General features: G+C 40.1%; 1 protein-coding gene across 2 annotated transcripts in view; it reads left to right on the top strand.

Moving 5' to 3' along the window:
- Nucleotides 1-21,943, top strand: part of gabrb2b (gamma-aminobutyric acid type A receptor subunit beta2b) — a 71,287-nt gene that overhangs the window by 23,030 nt on the left and 26,314 nt on the right. For both annotated transcript variants that reach the window (XM_074611065.1, XM_074611066.1), the window contains 2 exons: nucleotides 9,651-9,871; nucleotides 20,735-20,817. In XM_074611065.1, coding sequence (XP_074467166.1) covers nucleotides 9,651-9,871; nucleotides 20,735-20,817 — 304 coding nt within the window. The remainder of the gene's footprint in view (nucleotides 1-9,650; nucleotides 9,872-20,734; nucleotides 20,818-21,943) is intronic.

Here is a 21,943-nt window from a genome sequence, read left to right as displayed (position 1 = left end):
AAAACATATGTTCAAATCATAACATGGCAAACTGAAGCCCAACAGGCAACAACAGCTGTCAGTGTGTCAGTGTGCTGACTTGACTATGACTTGCCCAAAACTGCATGTGATTATCAAAAAGTGGGCATATATATAAAGGAGAGTCTCGTGGGTACCCATAGAACCTATTTTCATTCACATATCTTGAGGTCAGAGGTCAAGGGACCCCTTTGAAAATAGCCATGCCAGTTTTTCCCCACCAAAAATTAGCGAAATTTCTGAACGTTATTTAGCCTCTTTCGCGACGAGCCCGTATGACACGGTTGGTACCAATGGATTCCTTTGATTTTTTAAATTTCATATGATGTCAGTATCTTCACTTCACTAGCTTTATAACTGAACGCATTATTATCGTGTTAACTTTGACAGCCCTACTATTTTGATATATTTTTAGATTTTGTTTAAGCTGTCACAGTCTGACTGTTGGGTTGAAATACATTTACATTATTTATTCTGGGGCAAACGGGCCAAATGAAACCCCTGCAGCAGCCCCTGTATGTGTTCCTGTTGCATATTTACAACACGCAGTGCACAAGCTGTTCCAGATACAGGGCTGAATCGTAAGGACTCCATACACAGATCTCCAGAGACTGGGGGAATATATGTCACTCAGCTCTGCGGGGATAGGCATGTTTATTATTAGGGCCTCTTTGGAAATGTTGTGCCCTATGCCAGGTTCCTCATACCCTGTCGCTGACGGCATGAGGACGGCGTGAGACAGGAAATTGAAAGCCACTTGTTGTTGGAGGGCTTTTTCGGAGGAACTGAAGTAGGGGGGGGATGATAGAGTGTGGTATGGACATATGACTGAGCGGTGGAGAGATCACATTTCCTCCCCGTGAAAGGTATTTCAAAGAGAGGAGAGGAGAGAGGATGCCAGACACAGAGAGGATAGAGGTAGAGGAGGATTCAGAGGCAGGCTGCTTTCGGATTCAGTGCCACACTTCAAGGTCAGTGCACTATAGAAATCATTTAAAGCAACATATACCTAGTTTTCAGTATTTGTAAACCATCCGTCCATGCTTTTTTTGCCAATCAATCGAATGGGTACCTTTTTACCTGAATGCAAAATATGCCAATTTTGGAGATGAACACCCAATCTTTATTGAGGAGATATTCAAATGTGAATGGGCCCTTCGGAACCCATAAAACACCTCAGAAGCTGATCCAACACCTGTCTTGTTCTCTAGACGGCTCCCTCGGCTGTGCCTGTTTAGTGGTAATGATCTAAGCCATTCACACTCACCGCCAATGTGTTCCCGCTTCCCTTTTTTTTTTTTTACCACATGCAAATATATGCAACAGGAGGTCCTCTGAGATTGAGATGGATGGAGAGAGAGAGGGAATATAGGAGAGAGGGGAAGCTATAGGGAGAAGTAGATGGAAGGAGAATCATGTAAAGGAATGAGGGGAAAATGGGAGATGAAATAGGAAAAAAAATCAGATGAAAGAGAGGGAAAAGGGAATGGATGGGGCAGATGAGGAAAGGGATAAAAGAGGGGAGGGAGAGAGGAGCAGAGGGAGGTCAGTGCTGGTGCTGAAATCAGAGACTGGAAGTGAAGAGCTGTGAGAATAAAAGCAATTTGCATCACTGCTCCACTGAGCTTTCCAGTGCCTTTCATTTACCCCCTCCTCTCTAAAACCCTCCCACAGCCCCCATCTCTTCCAGCAAACCCACCACACCATTCCACAGCTCTCAAATGGAAAACTGGCTTCAAGGGTAGTGGGAAAAATTAGATATATAACCAGTTCTCGCTATATAGTCATCCTCAATGTGAACCCTCTCTCTTTTCACTCTCCCTTTCAGACTTAACCCTATCCCCATCTTCCTCCCATCGTACGCCGTCTCTCCCCGACATTTTTCTCAATCTTCATTATCCAGCTTTTCTCAGGCTGTCCCTCACTCTTTCTACATCTCCTCCACCTCTTCGTCCACCTCATACTCTTCATTTTTGTCAGTTTTTTTTAAGCACTACCTGACAAGAAAAATAACAGATTTAGTTATCTGTTCAAGACCTATGTTTAATTGAGAATGACCTCCTGTAGCCACATAAATTGTGACCCCTATCTACCCCTCTCCTATCCCTGTGTCAATTCCCGCTTGTTACATGCATACAGTCTTCCGTCTTCAGAGGAAACAACTTTCTTAGGTTTAAGCAAGAAAGCTAATTAGTTAGGGTTAGGAAGACATCGGCTTGGTTAGGATTAGCCAACAAAACTAAGTTAAGATTAGGAAAAGATCATGGTTTGGCTTAAGTACATGATTTACGTGACAAATAAATCAACGTCGACTTCTGGTTGGACACAAACGCTGGGCTCTTGGGCGAAAGTCCGGTATTTTTTGATTCACCCATCCACCCCGACCTCCTCCCAATGCGGCTTTTGTCACTCTTCCTGGCCATTTGGGGGCAGCGGAAACAAGCTGTGAACACAATAGACATACTATCACGTCTTAGGTTTATACTTGAACTGTTGCTTATTTACACATCCAGCACACATCAAAATCAATGTGTTTCTGGCCACCTGGTGAATGTAAGTCCACCCTGTTTTTGGTATCCACTATCCACATAGGGCAATATCTGGTTCTTCAGCAACTACTTGCTCCGCTGTGTTCACCAGCTGGTTGCTAACTTTGCTTGTCTGCCGTCTGTGTTGGGCAGGTGCTTTGGTCATTTAGAGCTTTTTGGGGGAAAACAGCTGCCTACTATGGCTGAATACGCTACGAGAACAGTGAGAGTGAACTGAAAGGATTACAAGTCTCAGACCGAAACAATGAGCTGAAAGACGCTATAAAGTTCTGTGTAGAGCTGTTAATACTTCCCATCTACAGAGACAACACAAATGATCAATTACAAGACCAAAACAAAGTTGGAACGATTCATACACAAAGTAGGGTTGTAGGAGGGCTTCGAACAGTCCAACTAAATAAGTCTAATATTAGTTCTTCATGCTGTTCGCGGCCCAAGAGAAGCCATGTGGTGCGGGGGTGGAGGTGAGAAGTGAGGGGTTGGTGGACAGGGCAGCTTGGAGGATGAGCGGGGTTGACGAGGTCAGAGTGGGCAGCTGGAGCATCTTTTTTTTTTGTTTTGATTTCCAATTGTTTGTTGTTCTCCACAAGTTTGTTTTTCTATAATTCTGGGAAAATGATGGTACACAATAGAGGCTGAGGCAGGTATAGATTTCAATTCAATTCAAACTTTATTGCAGACCCAAGGTCCAGATAAAAAAAATAAATAAGACATTACGTATAATGCATTACAATACAAGAAACACTATAAAAAGTAATGATTAAAATAAATTAAAAATATAAATATGTTAATGCCTTACATACAAAGAACTATACCAACGCCTTCACCGCTGTGATTATTCAAATTCAAGGCCAATTTAGGGCACAGGCGAGTGTTGACAAGTGCAAAGCATGTGACTTGTTATTCATTTGTGCAATGTGGGATGGTTACTTACTAACACTTTTGGCATTCATGAGTCTCCCTGGCAGTCAAATCATATCAGACTCAAACTGTAATATCCATGGCATGAAATGCCAATATGAGATTTTGCACAATTTGGCTGCCTGAAGGGCTGACTGACCGAGCATATACTGCATATATATAGCATTGTCTGGAAACTTTGCCTCTGTCTGACAAATCTGCCCACACACAGTGACTCTGGCAGTAAAATGTGCCCTTTCAGTAATGAAACACAAAGTTGAAGTTTGCAGGAGTAGCCTACTTTTGGGAACACATCATCTGAATGGGAGTGTAGAGCGTGTGGGCCGGGCTTTGTCACAGATTGTGTGTTCAATTAAGAAACAGAGCTCCAGGGAGGAACATGAGGTCATCTGTGCACACACAGATCTAGTGATCACCAGTTGAATCCTTAAAGGTGCAGTGTGTAGGATCTGGCAGCATCTAGTAGAGAGGTTGCACATTGCAACCAATTAAAACATATCCCGTGTGCCAAGCATGCAGGAGAACTATGGTGGCCGACTTGAAAACATGAAAACGCATATGGCCCTATCTAGAGCCAGTGTTTGGTTTGTCTGTTCTGGGCTGCCATAGAAACATAGCGGCTGGTTCCGTGAAGGTACCCGCTCCGCATGTAGATATAAACAACTCATTCTAAGGTAACGAAAACACACACAAAAAAAAACATATTTTCAGGTGATTATACTCTAAAGAATTATTAATTTTATATTCCATTTCTGCTAATAGATCCCCCTAAATGTTACACACTATCCTTTAACAGCCAGTTCCCACCCATTCACATGATAGAGTAGTCACTTTAAACTTCATACATCCCATTATACCTACATCTAACTGTTATTTACTGGCCATTGCTGCATTGCAAGCAGATATTCACCACTCAGCTTTTAACTGTTATTTAAGCTGTTTTCCTGACTAATTATTAATCAAGTTAAACAGAAACACTATAGTGATTCTTACAGCTATTATGTTTCCTCATCCAATGTGTATTTTTCAGTAAAAAGGCTGTACTTCAGACTCTAATTTCAGAGTTTCCAACTGAGCTTGAACAGCACTAAACTGCCTAAAGGGGCTTTTACTAAGCAAGGTTTTTCATTTATGTTCCACAATCTGCATATTAACTTTATTCCAATCAGTGTAAATATCAGTAACAGGCTTACATTTGGCTCAAACTGCTTTCATATCAGAAGAGACCCTGGTCATTATGACTAATTGAGGCTTTTCACCCGTTTGTGGCTCGGGGCAAGATGACTCGAGATGATGAGGTCAGAATTTCAATACTTGTTGGCAAATAATTGTAGGTTGTTCAATTTTCCTCACAGATAGCTAGGAGCTACTGCAGAGTGGTGATGACGCTGCCTCTCTCAGTGTACAGTAGGTCAGGTGAGCGGAGTCAGCACACAAAATTGAGATGATCTCACAGTGTCAGTGTTTTAGCCGGCACCATCTTGTTTTTTTGCAACCAGAAGTGACATCTAAGCTAAGTACAACCAAATGCTGAAGACATTTTCAGGCAACCAGGAATGTTATAATTAACTTTCATGAACTGAAAACACACTGTGAAAGTGTTCAAGTTCTAAGACAAAAACAGCCAGACCGGACAACGCCATGGTAGCGACCTGTCAATCACAAGGTAGACACGCCCTAAAGCACCCCCTGCTTTATGGTCTATTTGACTCTAAATGGGACCATAATTAACTAAATGAACATCATGCTGTATTGAAGAAGACTTGAAACTAGCGTTTGAGACCATAAATTCATGTTTTCAATGTTTACTGAGGTAATAAATCAAGTGAGAAGTAGGCTCATTTTCTAATAGACTTCTATACAATCAGACTTCTTTTTGCAACCAGAGGAGTCGCCCCCTGCTGGCTGTTAGAAATAATGCAAGTTCAAGGCACTTCTGCATTGGCTTGACTTTTCAGAACAGGAGGTAGCCAACTGATTTAAAATGATAAGAAATGTATTTAATAAAAAAAAAAAAGAATCTTCAAAATGAGGAAACATTAACACAGCGGGAGGCGTGCTGTGGAACTGAATATTAGTTATTAGTTATAATGGATTCTCACATTCTGTCGTGGCGTTGTGTGCGAGAATATAATCATCACTTTGTATTGTCCTTTCCCTGGCAGCTTGGCGGCACAGCATATTCTGCACTCATAAATCCAACATCATTCTTCCTGCATCACTCTCTGTCTCCTTTCCTTTCTCTTCCCATTTCTCCCCCTCTCTCTCTCTCTCTCTCCAACATAGTTTATGTACTGATGCTCATTATGACTGTTGTTATGACAGCCTCCCTTGCACTTACATGCACACAGCCGCTGCAGTTATTCTGGTGATTTACAACCTCCTCCTCCCACAGAGAGAGAGAAAGAGAGGGGCACACTATAGCTGTCTTTGACGAGAGCTTTATGTTCACGGTCAACTAGCCACAGTGGCACCGTCCCACAATGCAAACCACGGCTTCCTCAAGTAGATAGGCCAGCAATAATAGGCTCTCGGGGATGACAATGGAAATATTCATTCTTTAATAATCACGCCCCTCATCGCATACCTTCTTACTCCATCATGGCTGTCAGCTTTTTTTTTCCGAACTTCTCCCGGCTACTTAAGAGTACTTCAGATTCAGAAAGTGGACTCCATGGTGATGATGAGAGTTGTGCATATGCCAGAATAGCTGATAGCTTTTACAAATGATGCCCATTATGAGTGCTGGGGCTGGCAAGTAATGTAATACACAAGATCATGACTCTTGTTATCTAATCCCTGTTGTTAACATATTGCAAAGGACATATTGCAATATTACATAGTTCATCCACAGTGCCAGGTAAAAATAACAGCTGCATTGTTTTCATCCATCCTAGTTCAACCCTGGCTGTGATCCCTGAGGCGCAACAAAAACACACACATATACAGTATAGCACATGTGTCTATTTGGAACCACATGCATTTTTTGCAATGTTTTCTCATTCAACGGTTCATTTTACAAAAATGTTATTCCTCCTTTTTCATTCATTTTCCTACGAATGTCCAGCAACAAGTGTCAATTTCCGCTTGTTACATGCATACACTCTTTTCAAAATAGACTTCCAGGAAACAACTTCCTTAGGTTTAGGCAAGAAAACTACTTAGTTAGGTTTAGGAAAATATGGACTTGGTTAGGATTAGGCAACAAAACTACTTAGTTAGGTTGAGGAAAATATTGACTTAGTTAGGTTTGGCTTAAAATAAATACAGAGGTGGCGTTCAGTTACATTTCAAATACATCAACATTGACTTCTGGTTTCACACGGGACACAAACGCCAGTCTCCTGGGCAAAATGTGGTATTTTTTGACCCACCCATTCACCCTGACGCTTCCTACGCTGCATTCTCTTTATAGTTCCTGGTTCACTATTACGTCAATTACACACAAATTATTTTGTGGTATATACACAAATTACAGTGCAATTCTTTTCATAGGTATAGCTACAAACAGTGTATGAGACCGGCCTGATTACTTGATGTAGTATCACCTGCAGATGTAAATTTCCAATGTCCACATTTCTAACGAGACAGGAAGAGACACTGTGTGTACAGTATGTGTGTGTCAACAAGAAAGCCTCTCTGATGTTTCAAACATCACAGTAAACCCTCCTGTTTGATGGTGTGTATTGATGAATGCAGCGACAGTAGTTTAGGAGAACTACATGGCAACAAGCATCTCTTCAGCCACATGTGCAGCGCTGCACAGCATGCCAGAAAGAGCGGAGTGTGAGCTGTTACATAACCACCGAAACAGGGATGGAAGCGTTGGGCGGGCAGCACGTGCAGCCAAGAACCCGTTGGTGCAAGTGGAAAGCCACAAAGATATTAGACCTCTACAGTTCTATAAGTGAGAAAAAAGATTATTGACAAAGATTATTCTGCTATTTCCATGTTTTTATGCAGGAACTGCCTCATTTTTGTGGCAATCATCCAACATGTCGCTAAGCCTCTACATACCCCTTCAATTGTTTTTCATCAAACTAACTTAAATGAGGCATTCCAGCATTTCTTTCATATATGAAAAAAATGGAAATCCCATCAATCCGATACAGCTTTTGGCCTAGATTTTGTGAAATCGGTCTATTCCCATTCCAAGTCCAATTATAGTGTTGAACGCTGGAATTGCCACTATACTATTTATGTCTTTTGAGAAACTCAATTCTCAAACTCGTAGTTGTCAGCACCCCCAGCCAAATAAGGCACAAACAACAACAACATGACAAAAGCTATTTCAGTCAAACAAGGGCTTCGCCGAGAAAAGCTGCTCCTGTTTTCCTGACTCCATCCAGTCAATATCCAAGCCTCCAGTTCCCAAGGTGCTGTGTGGATGTCAGATCTGTAGCCGACGGGCATATTCAAAAATGCATGTTCAGCCTCTTTGCCAGGAAGTGGATGTGCCAGTCATGACAAAAAAGTTCCCTGATACAGCAAGTTTATTTCACTTAGTTTTTCATGGATGATTGGTAGGCTATGTACTTCAGTGAGCTACATGAGCATCTGACTGCTGGCTTGACTGTTTTATCGTGTCCTAGATTTAGCATCAGGGAATTTCACTGCAAGTCATCAAACGTCCTCTGTTTGTTTATACATTATTAACCTATTGTATCAGGTTACAGGTTTTGTGTGTGTGTCATCATAATAGGGGTGTCCATGACTAAGAACTTACATAGTCGAATCTGATTGGTCGAGTCTTGCCAATCATCGACTGATCGTTGAATCATGTATTTATTTATTTATTTATTTCGCTCATTGATCCCCTTCATGTTTAAGCTTTAATTAGCCACATCTATAGAAAAATAGTTGTCCGAGAAACATGTGACTATCTCCTGTTGTTTCAGAATAATGGACAACGCTGTTTGTTGTGTATGAGTGTACGATAGGTGCGTTGCTTTAGTACTGAAACGAAGCATTACATATGCCAAGCTGATTTATTTTTTAGTATATATAAACTTAACTAAAATTTATAAGACTTTTTGTGTATGTAGGGCTGGCTTTCTGCGGTCCAGCCAAAAATTATACAGAAAAACACTAAAACCATTGCTCTATAGCACAACTAGTAGTCAAAAACCCTACAGGGTACCTCCAAGTGTATGAATAAAATAAAATCACACAAGCTTGCCTCAGTAACACCGTTGCACAGACAAGATTCGTATTCATCCCATCCATGCATATGATGATGACACATATGCATATTATGTCCAACACTCTTTGATGTCTCACTTCGCTATGTAAAGCAGACATATACAGTCCCTCAAAGGCTATATGTGCTGTCAGCGCGCGACTTGATGTGATGCGAGAGGATGGTCTGTTATTCTGGTTGTGGGAGGACAGACAGAATAAAATGGGTGAATATGTTATGCAATAACTACATAGTGAGCTCATTTCACAAGCAATACTTAATCCCAGGAAGACAGCTACTGTCAAAGCAAATAGAGCATATAGGAGATATTTTGTCAAACAGATTTTGGAGGTTTGCTTGGAGGTTATTTTCATTTGTCTGGAACATGTGGTCTCTCTCTCTCTCTCTCTCTCTCTCTCTCTCTCTCTCTCTCTCTCTGCGTCTATGTGTCACATACACACAAACAATAAACCAAATGAGCAAGCCATGCACATATTTTTATCATATATTAACAGACACGCACTCTCTCTCTCTCTCCCACATGAACCCAAACCATCTGTTTCTCTGACTCTCTTCCCCTCGCTGACACATACACACTCTTTCACACTGTCTGTCTAACCCTCATGTTTCTATGAAAAGGAGGAATTCCCCATTGCTTTGTACTGAGAGTTTTTTGGCCTGTACTCCTACTGTTCCATTTGCTTTTAAGTGAACTTCATCCAATATTGAAGGCTAGTTTGGTCTAATCTGAGAGCTTGCAGTGGAGCAGAGCAGCTGTGTGAAATGGTTGATTTTTGGAATAACCGTGTCTTCCCTCTCTTTTCTCTCCATCTCTCTCCCGTTTCATCCATCTCTCTTCCTTCCTCTCCCGGCCACTTTCCTCCCCACTTCATCCGTCTCCTTCCTCTCTGATTTTCTGGCTCTTTGCCTCCCTCCCTTCCCCCCTCTCTGTCCTCCTTTGCTCCCTCTCTGTGCGCTTTCAGGACTACACATTGACGATGTACTTCCAGCAGGCCTGGCGAGACAAAAGGCTGTCCTACTCTGAGATCCCCCTCAACCTGACCTTAGATAACCGGGTGGCTGACCAGCTCTGGGTCCCCGACACCTACTTCCTCAACGACAAGAAGTCGTTTGTCCACGGTGTCACAGTGAAAAATAGAATGATCCGACTGCACCCGGACGGAACCGTACTGTACGGTCTAAGGTGAGATCTAATCTCTTCAAATAACATTTTTGACTGCACAGTAAAACCAAGGTGTTAGACGTGTGAAACTGAAAATAATGTCTCTCAAATGCTGGATGGCACCAGATAATGATAGACAACGCTGCACAAATTGTAGTAATTTCCACTTCATGCTGTCAAACACTTCAGGTTTAATCTTTTGTGTGTGTACTTCCTATTTTAAAAAATCAAATAACCTCGGAGAAAAGCAATCAAACTTCTACCAACTTTATACACAACAATAAGTCCATTATTGCTGCATCAGACTCAGTCAGTAATTAGCTCATTAGAGCCAGATGAAGAAAACTACTGATGTGAGGTGCAATATTGCCCCTGGGCGAAAATTAGAATGTAGTGACCTACTTGTATCCTCATTTACAGGACATGTGCACATCACCAACTAACACCAACACTGTAACACTAAAGTCAACTCTTTTACAAAGTATCTGCATAATTTACATCCCCACCAAAAGTGTAAAAAAAACATGTAAAGTTCAGCATACATAGAGTATTTGCTCTGTAAACTGCATTCCATGTGTTGAGAAATAATCAGAACCTGAAAGAGAGAAATTTAGAGGCTGACGTGATCCACACTCTTCAATACCGCTGATAACAAAACACCGTCTGACCTTGGCTTGTGAGCTACGGCTTCCAGCACAAGTTTGTTTCTTTTGTTCTCTCCGTTCCCCTGTCATTGCTCAATCATATGCCCCTTCAGAGGCTGAGAGAAAAAAGGAACATTTCAGATATTCCCTCATAGACCTCTTTTCTTCCTTTCAATCATAAAAAGCTATTAACAATGTATTGAGCAGTGACGTTATTTTTGACTGCAAAATGGGATCCCTAATTGTGATTTAATTTAGACTTTGAATTGAATCTTGTCAGATGATTGAAACATCCATTCATCTTAGTCATGTCTCCTACCAGAGAACAACTGAAGAGCATATGGTTGTAATTTTTACAATCCTTTCAAAAACTCAGTGTGATGGATGAGTTTCTCAGACAATGTTGACAGCTTCAAAGCTACAAAGACTAGAATACTGCTTTTACAAAAACATCACATTTGATCTTTTCTTTGTAAGCATTACTTTAGATACTATTCTGAATATAGACTTGAAACTAGACTGAGACTTTTTCTTGCGTGATATGTTAATATGACATGTCCCATCTGTTTTCCAGTTGCCAGAAACAAACCCCCTATTGTACAATATAAATTGATTGACCCATTCCACCGAGTTTTAACCTCTCAAAGTTAACATGATTACAGTGCACTTCTCACACCTCACTGATGTCTCATCAGTTCATTTTGCTAATAGGCCTCTGATGCCCAAACTATAAAAAGTTATTGAAAACCATAACATCTTAATGACCATCATGGCAGCTCATTGGCACTGCTGCGGGAGAGTAAAATTAAATATATATATAGAGAGACAATGAGACAAAGAAGGAGAGAGGGGTGTTAAGGAGAGGATTAGTCAGTATATTGCTCTCTTTGGTCCTCGTCATCAACGTTGTCTGTCTTCATTACTCATCCAATGCCCTGTTAGTGTTCAGCATTGTTGTAATTTGCACAGGTTTCTTACACAAGGTTGCAGTATGTCTCTTTTACTGCCTTACATGTCAACCAAAGAAACATCTCTGCCCAGGTTTAATGGAAGCAATGTGTTGAAGTACAAGTGGTTCTGAACACTTGATTGGCAACAAAAGGGTAAATAGTTACTGGATATGGCGAGTATTGTAGTTACAGCAAGAGTAGAGGGGGAGGGGAGGAGAAGGAAGAGCAATCAGATTGTTTAAAGATAAAGAAAAACAGGAGATAAAGAAAGAAACAAGTATTAAGGAGAGAAAAGTGCAGCACAAAATCCGATGGCAGCTACTTGCCCTCTGAACATTACATTTTCTTGGACTAAAATCTGGATCTTTATCTCGCAACAACAATCAGTCACATTTTACTTTTCATGGAACAAGTGCTAAGGCCTTGAGTTAAAGAAAGAAAGAAAGACAAAGAAAAAAAAACTGTTAGAATGATACTGAATATATTGCTCATATTACCCACTTGAGGACTTTTCTGCCAAACAAAGGCACAGTAATTAGCTCCTTAAATGTATTATTGCAAGGGGCAAGGGACCTTCACTTGAACGCATTGTCCAATTATGCCAGAACATTCACGAGCGCAAAGTGAATTAGAATCAGATTTTTTTTAATTATTTTTTACGCTCTGATACATTTTGTTGCCTTCAGATTAAATCAGAAATCCCCAGGTAAAAACCTAATACTCCTGTCAAACTTACAGTTGGTTTACTGACATAACCATTCTTCCCAGATCATAGTTGGGATTAAAGTAATTTGCAGACACTTGACTTGATGAAAAAGCAAAGCATTATGCATCCAATTCCTACACACAGTGAACACAGCATCAAGCAAAGTGCTTGGCAGGTTTTGAAGTCGTTTGATGAAGTCGTTTTTTTGCATCTTTTAAGGTTTATTGCAATGTGGGAATAAAGGAATTTTCAAAACAAAATTGTGACATCCTCGACATACTGTACCCTACATAATGTCAGTTCCCTAGGAAATCGGTGACATTTAACACTACAGCAACTCCTGCTATTCATTTAATAAGAATAGTGCTTGATCATTGCGCTGAAGTGCTTCCCTCTTACATCCGAGCCAATGTGCTCATTGCCTCGAACATCAAATGTAGACAAAGGCATACAGAAGAAAGCTAGAGAGGCACTAGCAGATTGTGAGGGTCAGATTATGCTGATATACAACTCAAATAGTACAAATCATCCCTGTGTCAGGGCATTTGAGCTAAAACGGATAACCTCAGTATCAACTCAACCGTTGGATCCAATATGCAAATGAAAAATCCATAATCGCTTGGAATATGGGTTTGCACATTTCCCAAGCAGAAGTTATGACACAAAGTCAGTGCAAATATTACTTTGGATGATGTGGGATTAGATTGAAACAGGAAGAAGAAATCCATCACCTTTGACACTCAATATCATGTAAGTAGGATGACCAGATTTTTTACAAAATCCTAAATTGGGTCATGGGATCTTGCGCATGTCAGTGAGTGCACACAAATCCATGCAACACATGCAGAAACAGCATATTACTGCCCCCTGAAATCCTAATACAAATTATCTAGTTATTTAATTTATAATGCCAATAAATTAGATAAGCCTACATGAAACTTTAATGGTCCATGAGATGAAAATTGGGTTATTGCAGAAGCCAGTAGTAAAACCATGCACCAAAGAAGATCAAATATGAATAATAATAGGGGTTATGCATATTATAATATCTATACTGTGACATAATAAGGACACAAATGTGAATAACAATATGCAAAAATATTAATAGATGTATTCATTATCTTAACTCAGGGAAAAAGTTTGTATTTTGTTCTCAACATTAATGGGATAGTTTGGGGGAAACAAGTATTTGCTTCCTTGTTGAGAATTAGATGAGAAGATCAATGCCACTCATGTCTGTGCAATGAGAATGGAGTTAAATCTAGGATTAGTTTAGCTTTACATAAAGAAGCAAGGGGAAACAGCTAGCTATCTAAAGTTAAACAATACACCTAACACCATCTCTAAAGCTCACAAACAAATACGGTGTGTCTAGTTTGTTTAGTCCGTACACAAACAGAAATGTAATCATTTCATGTTGCGGTTCTACTTGGAATTACGTGCTGGAACTATTTCTAGGCAAACAACAGCCAGGCATCGTGACTTCCCAGAGTCACAGTCATCACTGTGAGGTTGCCAGGCAACCAGCGGAGACGCCACACAGAAGTGGTGGGCGGATGGATAAACTGTTATTCATCAAGAAATAGTTATACCATGTAACTTCCCAAAACAAGTGCTGTCTGAGTGCTCTGAGTTATCAACGTGAAAAACCAATGTCCAATGTGATGACAAGCATTAAATTACCTTTAAGAAAAGCTCTTATAATACGGCTACGTGAAACATAGTAGTTCTACTTTCTGTAAAAGTTTAACAAAATCTAAAGGATGTTATTATTTTTTGCCCGTCATGACCACATTTTTAAGTTACAAGGTGAGTATCGTAAGAAAAAAGGTGCGTCCCTATAACCACTTCTTCTGAGCCATGGTTTATAGTGGTTCTATTAGTAATCTGTGCATCGTGGCTAATAGTTAATTTGCCACAGAAATACAATATACATACCTTAATAAGGAAATATTGGCCCCATTATCTGCAAAAACAAACGGCGTGATGCATTGTTGATGAGGAGAATCTTCTCATTGGGGCACTTTATTGGAAATGTAATTGGATGCAGTGAGTCCATAGATGCTGATAATAGAGAAAGCCACACACAGAGAGTGTGCAAACAGCTGATGAATATTCACACACACAAAGACACACACATACTCATTTTCCTCCTTTGTGGGGTACACATATTTTTTGCCCAGTTGTGGGGCCCACATACTGTATTTGCCATTGAACTGCCAATTCATTGGCAGGGATTCATTATGATGGCTAAAAGGCAAACAGCACCAACCCTTTATGTGGGCTGACATGCCTTTATTTTTACACATCTGTTGACATACAAACCATTGTTCATTTCCCACACAACTTCTAACACCCCCACGTTGATCTTCAAAACTAAATCCACCATTTCAAGGGCATTCTTTAACCTAAATAAACAACTGCAAATAGTTGACTTCAGGAAGTATAATAACAGTGAAAAAGCAAATCATAACAAGCATAAAAAGTCCCTCAGTATTTTTCATGAAGGGTACGCCTGAGATGGTACATCTAAAGGAGGGTCTAGCCTTTGTTCTTTATCAGGGTTATTTGCTGCAGGATAGGCCTGAATATTCTTTGATGAATTGACTGGTGTGTTTGTCACTAAGGACCAGGCGGCACATGGACACTGCAGTGAGACTGCAGGAACAAAGAGCTTCTCTGACAATTATGGAGAGAAATTAGCATACACAAGTGCTATCTGATTTTAATAATCAATATCAGAATGACTAAACATTTCTAGCAAACGCCAAACAGAACATTATGCCTTCCAATATTAAATAGCAGTGACTTTTTGTTGAATATGTAATTAATGTTACAGCATTCAAATGATTTGGTTCTGTGGGCAACCTACTCCCTATGTTTTCTCAGTAGGCTGTAGGTGTGAAGCAGCTGGCTACGGGGGATGAATACTCTCTGAATGCTATCGTTATCTTCAATATCAAATAATGCAGCTCTGGCATGTGGCACATTTTGTGTCTGAATGAAATTTGTAGAAATCTGCCAGTAGTGGAAGAGAGGTATTCAAATCCTTTATGAAAGTAAACATAGCTGTGCCACAATGTAAAATAATGCATTGAAAGTACAAGTCATAGGGAACTAATGGGGAATGTGAGCTGGGATTACACTGTCATGAGAGAGGTTAGTTATAAAGTCATCCTATCATTTGTAGGCCTATGTAATATCGGAATCTGCAAGTAACAAAAAAAAATAGTAATTATTGCTGTGAAATAACTGTTTAAGAGTAAAACATAGAAATAGACATATAAAGTAGCATAACATGTTACTCAAGTAAAGCACCAGTATGTCAAAAATGTACAGATATTCAAAGACAGACATCTACGGGCAGCATTATTTGATTTTTCTGAAAAAGGCAGATAACTGTTGCAATGAACACTACAGACTGGGACATGGATCATGGATACTACAATAAGTGACTAAACATATACTGTAATTATCTTTAAGTACAGTCCTTTAGTAAATATGCTTAGTTACTTTCCACCAAGCATGTCTGTTTCGAGTATGTGATTAACAGTCAACACATTTGCTTGGGTTGAATCCCAATGACTGCTGGAAACCCTTAAGGCTACTTGGCCCTAATTTGACCCCACAAGTTTGATCCATCCAGGAACAGAGTCTTCGAGCACAATCTGGTAAATATGGAGGGTCACTGCAGGTGATGCAACATATGGGGCTCAGTTGGTTGCGGCTGGCAGTGTCCTCACTCCTCAGGCAGTAACCAAGCAACCAAGGACTATACTAAGACCCAGTGAGAAATGTGGCTGTGTATCATTTAATGGATGGGACAAGCGGGGAAGTATGTGAGGGTAAATGGAGAGCGAGACAGCAGCAAACACAATCAGGCACTTACAAACGCGCAAACACATCCACGGAGTGACAGCAACATAACAAACACGCACAGGGGCACACAAATGCACACAAACATGCATAACCTTTACCTTTTCCCACACTGTCTTCTTAAAGACTCTGCCAGAGGCTCTTGCTCTCAGTTCTACACCGCTGACTCCATCTTGACACAGAGATCAGAAAGTTGCCAGAAAGTAACCGGCAATTTACTCCTTGGTTAAACACTTGGAAGCCACAGAGCCCCGTCACCAGCAGCAAATCCATCAGAGAGAAATAAACGCTGACAAAGACAGGGGACAAGAGAGAGAGAAAAGGAGAATCCATCTAAACCTCTTAGGCTCAAACAACCTCCCTGTATCACTCCGGGGGGGTAAAACCCCGGAGGTGTGTAATATGAAACAGCATGTTTCCCTTCCCTTTGAACTTCTTTATTGCTGTTAAAAGGCGCTGTTATGATAGTCCCCTCACTGTCTCACCTGACATTCCTTGTCCTCAGATTTTCTCTCATCTCCTCTCTTTTCATCATTTCACTCCTGTGGTCTCTTTTGCCTTGCTGCCCTCCCTTCATGTGGATATTTAGAGCCAAAAGTCATCATACCAAAACAACAAAATAGGCTGTTTGTCAGTAAACATTTAAAATATTCTTAGGATTGTAAAAGAAACCATTGTAACTGTTGGTCGGAGAAGGGACATGACGTTTCTGAAGTTATACACTTTATACTTACACAAGCCCTTTGAACAAACAGCCGGTGGACATTCATTATGTGACTTCAAGAGGTTGCTTGCCAGGAAAGCATAAACATGTTTTTTTCTTTTTTTTAAAAAGCCTTTTAATGACCAATTTAATCATGTTTTCCTCTTTAGGAGCCTTAATGGCCACCCAATTTGCAATGCACTGTATGTTCCCAACATTTATTTCAAGACCTACGGTAGCTTTTGCACTCTTCTAAAGTAACACCGGCAAAAGCAATGATGTGAAACCATCTTTCAAACCCAGGATAATTTGAGATGTCAAGATGCAATAGGCGAAGACAGACAAACAGGCGAAAGAAACTATAAGTAAAGTCAACTTTATTTATGTAGCACATTTCATCTAATTATAAAGCAAGGCATCTCCATCTGTCTGTCTGTGTGTGTGTCCTTCGCATATCTCAGGAACCATTCATCCCATCTACTTGACACTTGGCGGGTGTTTTGCTAGGGATCCAAGGACGTGCAGTGAGAAATGCTCTGAACAGCCACATGCTCCAAACAGACACCATGGCCGGTGAATACACTAGTGTAGTGTGCTTGTTATAAATGTATGGATTAATTTCTCAGATTTCGATTTTTTTAGACGGTAGAAGGCTGATCTTGTGAGATCTAACCTAATATATAATATACAGAGAATGATTTGAACCCTCAGAAGAAGTGATGTCAGGGTTTCTACTGATCTACTGTCTTCCATCTTCAATTTTCAATCTCCACCCTCCAACTTGCATCTCCAAAATGTTAATTTAGTTATCTATAAATTGGTTCTGAATTAATTTGTTCTTCACGCCCATCACAATGGAAACAACTGATTTTCATGTTAAGTTAAAACAGTGATGAAATGATCATGTCATGACTGGAGTTATGAGGAACAATATCCAATCGTTTTTTGCCATTCTTGCCAAGTCTTTATTTGTGGAGGAGGCTGATAAGGACCATCCATGAGGGCGAGAAGATCAATATTTCACTAAATATTATCCTTAGTGGGCTACACCATATTTGGGTAAATTCCTGTACTCCTTTAAACAAAAATTCAAGAACTGTGAAATAAACATTCCCCTTTGATATTTGCTCGGTTTTGGTTTGACCTCAACGGAGTATATCACAAGGACTGTTTTGAAATGGGTAGGCGTGGTCCCACCTGTTTGCCATATGGTGCCTGTGGTGAGCTTGGTTGCTTAAACACAGATACACATGATTTACAGACTCATCGGAATGCTTCTATAGAGAGAGATTGCTGACAATTGTCCAACATGCAATTGCGTGAATCACTGATAGCTTGGATTTTAGAAAAAATATAGGTTATTAAATGCAAAAAGATTGGCATTGCAGTGGCTGTTGGTCTGAGAGAGAGAGCAAAGAGAGAAAAAGAGAGAGAGAGAGGCACAGAGACACACAAGGGTGATTATCTCTGCTGTGTAACACAGAGGATTGGACTCAAGATGAGCCTCTCCTCTGGCACAAATTTATCTATGTTGTCAGGTGTGCCTAGACGATTACCCACCATGCTGTGCTGCTCTGTGGCAACTCCCTCAGTGGGAGTCAAGTTCTCACACAAGACCAGAGCCAGGGAAAGAATGGCAGCCTATTACTCACAGCCTCGTCCTTATGTTCCCTTCACAAAGTCTGATGGACAACATAACCTTATCTATTGACTCATGGCTGGCTGCTGCTGTTATCCCTTATTATCCATCCCTGTCTATTTGTTTTGATAGACTTTGGAAGGCTAAATGTTATTATGCTGACATAAATACTCAAAATATGATAGGGACAGAAAAGCAGAAGGCTAGTTCCTTTGCCACTACTGTTTGCAGCTATAATAAAAGCACTTACCATGATAAAACTAGGGCTGTCAAAGTTAATGGGATAATAACGTGTTTACGCAAATTAGTTTTAATGCCGCTAATTTCTTTAACGCATTAACGCAATCGATCTTCTGGAGGTTGTAGTGGGCTCAGTTTAAAGCTAGGAGGAGGTTAAATAACAATCCAAACATGGCCATTTTCAAAGGGGTCCCTTGACCTCTGACCTCAAGATATGTGAATGAAAATGGGTTCTATGGGTACCCACGAGTCTCCCCTTTACAGACATGCCCACTTTATGATAATCACATGCAGTTTTTGGCAAGTCATAGTCAAGTCAGCACACTGATACACTGACAGCTGTTGTTGCCTGTTGGGCTTCAGTTTGCCATGTTATGATTTGAACATATGTTTTATGCTAAATGCAGTACCTGTGAGGGTTTCTTGACAATATTTGTCATTGTTTTGTGTTGTTAATTGATTTCCAATAATAAATGTATACACCATTTGCATAAAGCAGCGTATTTGCCCACTTTCATGTTGATAAGAGTATTAAATACTTGACAAATCTCCCTTTAAGGTACATTTTGAAAAGATAAAAAAAAATGTGAGATTAATTTGCGATTAATCATGCGATTAATGGTAATTAAATATTTCAATTCATTGACAGCCCTAGCTAAAACGTTTCTTTTTGAAGAGTAGATTTGATTTATCAGCAGTGATTCCATAAAAAAATCCAGAATTAAACTGCTTTGTTTCATTTGCAGTTCATTTCTTACAGTCCATATATCTGGTTTAAAAATGCAACATAAGTTTTAGTAGGATTTCAAGTGGAATTATAAAGAAGGTTATATTGACTCCAGTTCTCTTTGTCAAGCAATTTGCAGTTATATGTTTGAAGCAGCTCTTTAAATAAATCAAAACAATGCTGAAATCATTTCTATCAACGTGTCTGACATGTTGATGAGCTGGCTCATGTGGCTGCTGCTCATGAAGACAGAAACTCAAAAATAGAAATAAATACTCAATAGAGAAAAAGAAAATAAGTCAACACTGCCATGCTAAAGAAACATTAATCACTGCCTGAGCTGAAAAGTAGTTTACCATAGCCGGGTTGATGACACGTTTTTCTATGTCAAAATTGAATTCTGCAAAAACCTATTATGCTCTTCCCTCTCAAGTGACAATTCAAGGGTTAAGAAGTTAAAACATGAAAAGGGCTTTGATTCTAAGCAGAGACATACATAAAAGAACCTCCCACGATCTCTTTTATTCTTGTTTATTCATACGACTTTTCACGCTCAACAAAAAAATGTTCACAAAGCAAAGCAGTGTCAGTCAAATCAACAGAGGGAGGGATGGACAACTGCACCAAAACTTTACACTTGCAAAATGCCTTGTAAATCATATCTTTAAACAAAGCTTTTTGACATGTTTGTATTCATATAGTGTCCTATAGATTTGTTGTAACAGCCATGTTTAGGAATAATTCACATTGAAAAGATGGAAACAATCTTAATTCTTCTTCTTGTAGTCATATTAGTAAGTAATGATCTTGACTTGTAAAGTATTTGGGATGTCATCAGTTTGTAAAACACTCCCTTTCACCCCACATTTTTCTTGAGAACATGCACTAGTCAGAGTGCGAACACTACTGTTGTTATATCCGGCCCTTTTGCTGCCACCGCTGTCCCACAGAGTTTGATCCCTGCAGTGATTTGCGTCTCAGGTGGGGCCTGACAGAGGACCCACAGGATTATCCAAACAATGCTAAAACTGGGACACAAGGATTAGCTCTGGCCCTGTAATCCCCAGTGGAGTTCCCACCACTGCTGCCGCCGCCCCCAAACCCTCGAAGGCTCCTGCATTGACGGGTGGAGGTTTTTGAAGATTTTAAATCTTTAGTTACTCATGGTTAAGTGGATGATTAATGTTCATCAGAATTCTGTGAGATGTAATTATAAGTGCTTTGGTAAATGAACTGAAGTAACGCTTTTCAATAAACATATGAAAAACTTTATTTCTAATACTAAGACTATTAAGACAAGAACCTAAATTCTACTTGTCCTGCTGAAAACATCTAGTTTGCCGTCTATCAAAATTTACCAAAATGCCATGACTGAACATATTGCACCATGTGTTTTCAGGATCACGACCACCGCTGCTTGTATGATGGACCTCAGGAGGTATCCACTGGATGAACAAAACTGCACACTTGAGATAGAGAGTTGTGAGTATTCCCTCCCTTTATTCATTCATTATTTTCATGTCATTGATTATTGTGTTTCTCTTATACACTGGCATGGTCTCAGCTTTTTTTTCCCATCACCTTTCAGGAGCTATGTGTGACTGGGCCCGCACTGGGTCCCAACTATTTGTGTTCTACTGTAGTACAAGGATTTACTCAGAATTTTAATATTTTCAACATAATCCTTCCCATCCAATTTACTGTATTTCCCTTGGTAAAAGTAGAGGCATTACTTCCTTCCTAAATATATCCTCAGCCGAGTTTGCTCTCCATAAAAAAAAAAACATATTGTATCAGTTCAGATAAATCCTACTGAGCTGTTTTTACCGCACAGAAATTGGTTCCAAGAAGAAAGGTCTTTTTCAACTAAACTGATGTTGCACACAGACTTTGAAAAAAAAAAAAAAAAGTGGGAACATAATTTTAATCAGCCATCTTTTACAGCAGATACAGTAGCTCTCATTAAATGAGCTAATGGTCATAGCTCAAGGAGTGCCTCTACCCTCACTGGAGCTGCAGACTGCTTTGTGTAATATGCGCTATCCATGGTGCTGAAGTGATAAAGTGGAGCTATTGCTAATGCTGTCCAAGGCTCAAAGCTGCAACCCAGTTTCATGACATATGGGTTGTCCTGGGAGTGCTGTGGCACCTCAATCCCCTACCATTTAAACACAGCATACTAGGTTTTAAGGTTTGAACGCATCCCAGGACCTTTGCTGTATAGAGAGGCGAAGTCCCTCACCATTCATCAACCATCAGGGGGGGAAGTTAAATTTGCTTCCAAACCAAGATAAACTTGCTCACTCTTAGTCATGGCGGATAACCGCAAATGCATCTGAATGTAGTTTCCATGTAGAGATGGTTAAAGGGTGTTACACTCAACTGTGCAAGTGAGCTGGAAGGCCTACAGCTGGTGCTGGTGTACAAAAGGAAATAGAGCATAAGGAGCACAGGAGGTGATTTAAGTTTTTTTTAACTCAGGATTGCACAATACAGTCAAATGTTGAAGTTTAGCATAGACCTCAGAGCAGCAATGTGCTCGTAGGCACATTGCTGCACCCAATTTGACTGTTATCAGGCCATTAAATAGGCGTAATCAGTCACTATA

This window comes from Sebastes fasciatus, chromosome 16 (genome assembly GCF_043250625.1).
Source record: "Sebastes fasciatus isolate fSebFas1 chromosome 16, fSebFas1.pri, whole genome shotgun sequence".
Classification (NCBI taxonomy): domain Eukaryota; kingdom Metazoa; phylum Chordata; class Actinopteri; order Perciformes; family Sebastidae; genus Sebastes; species Sebastes fasciatus.
The sequence above is the reverse complement of the archived record's forward strand: the minus strand, read 5'-3'. Positions and strand labels throughout refer to the sequence as shown.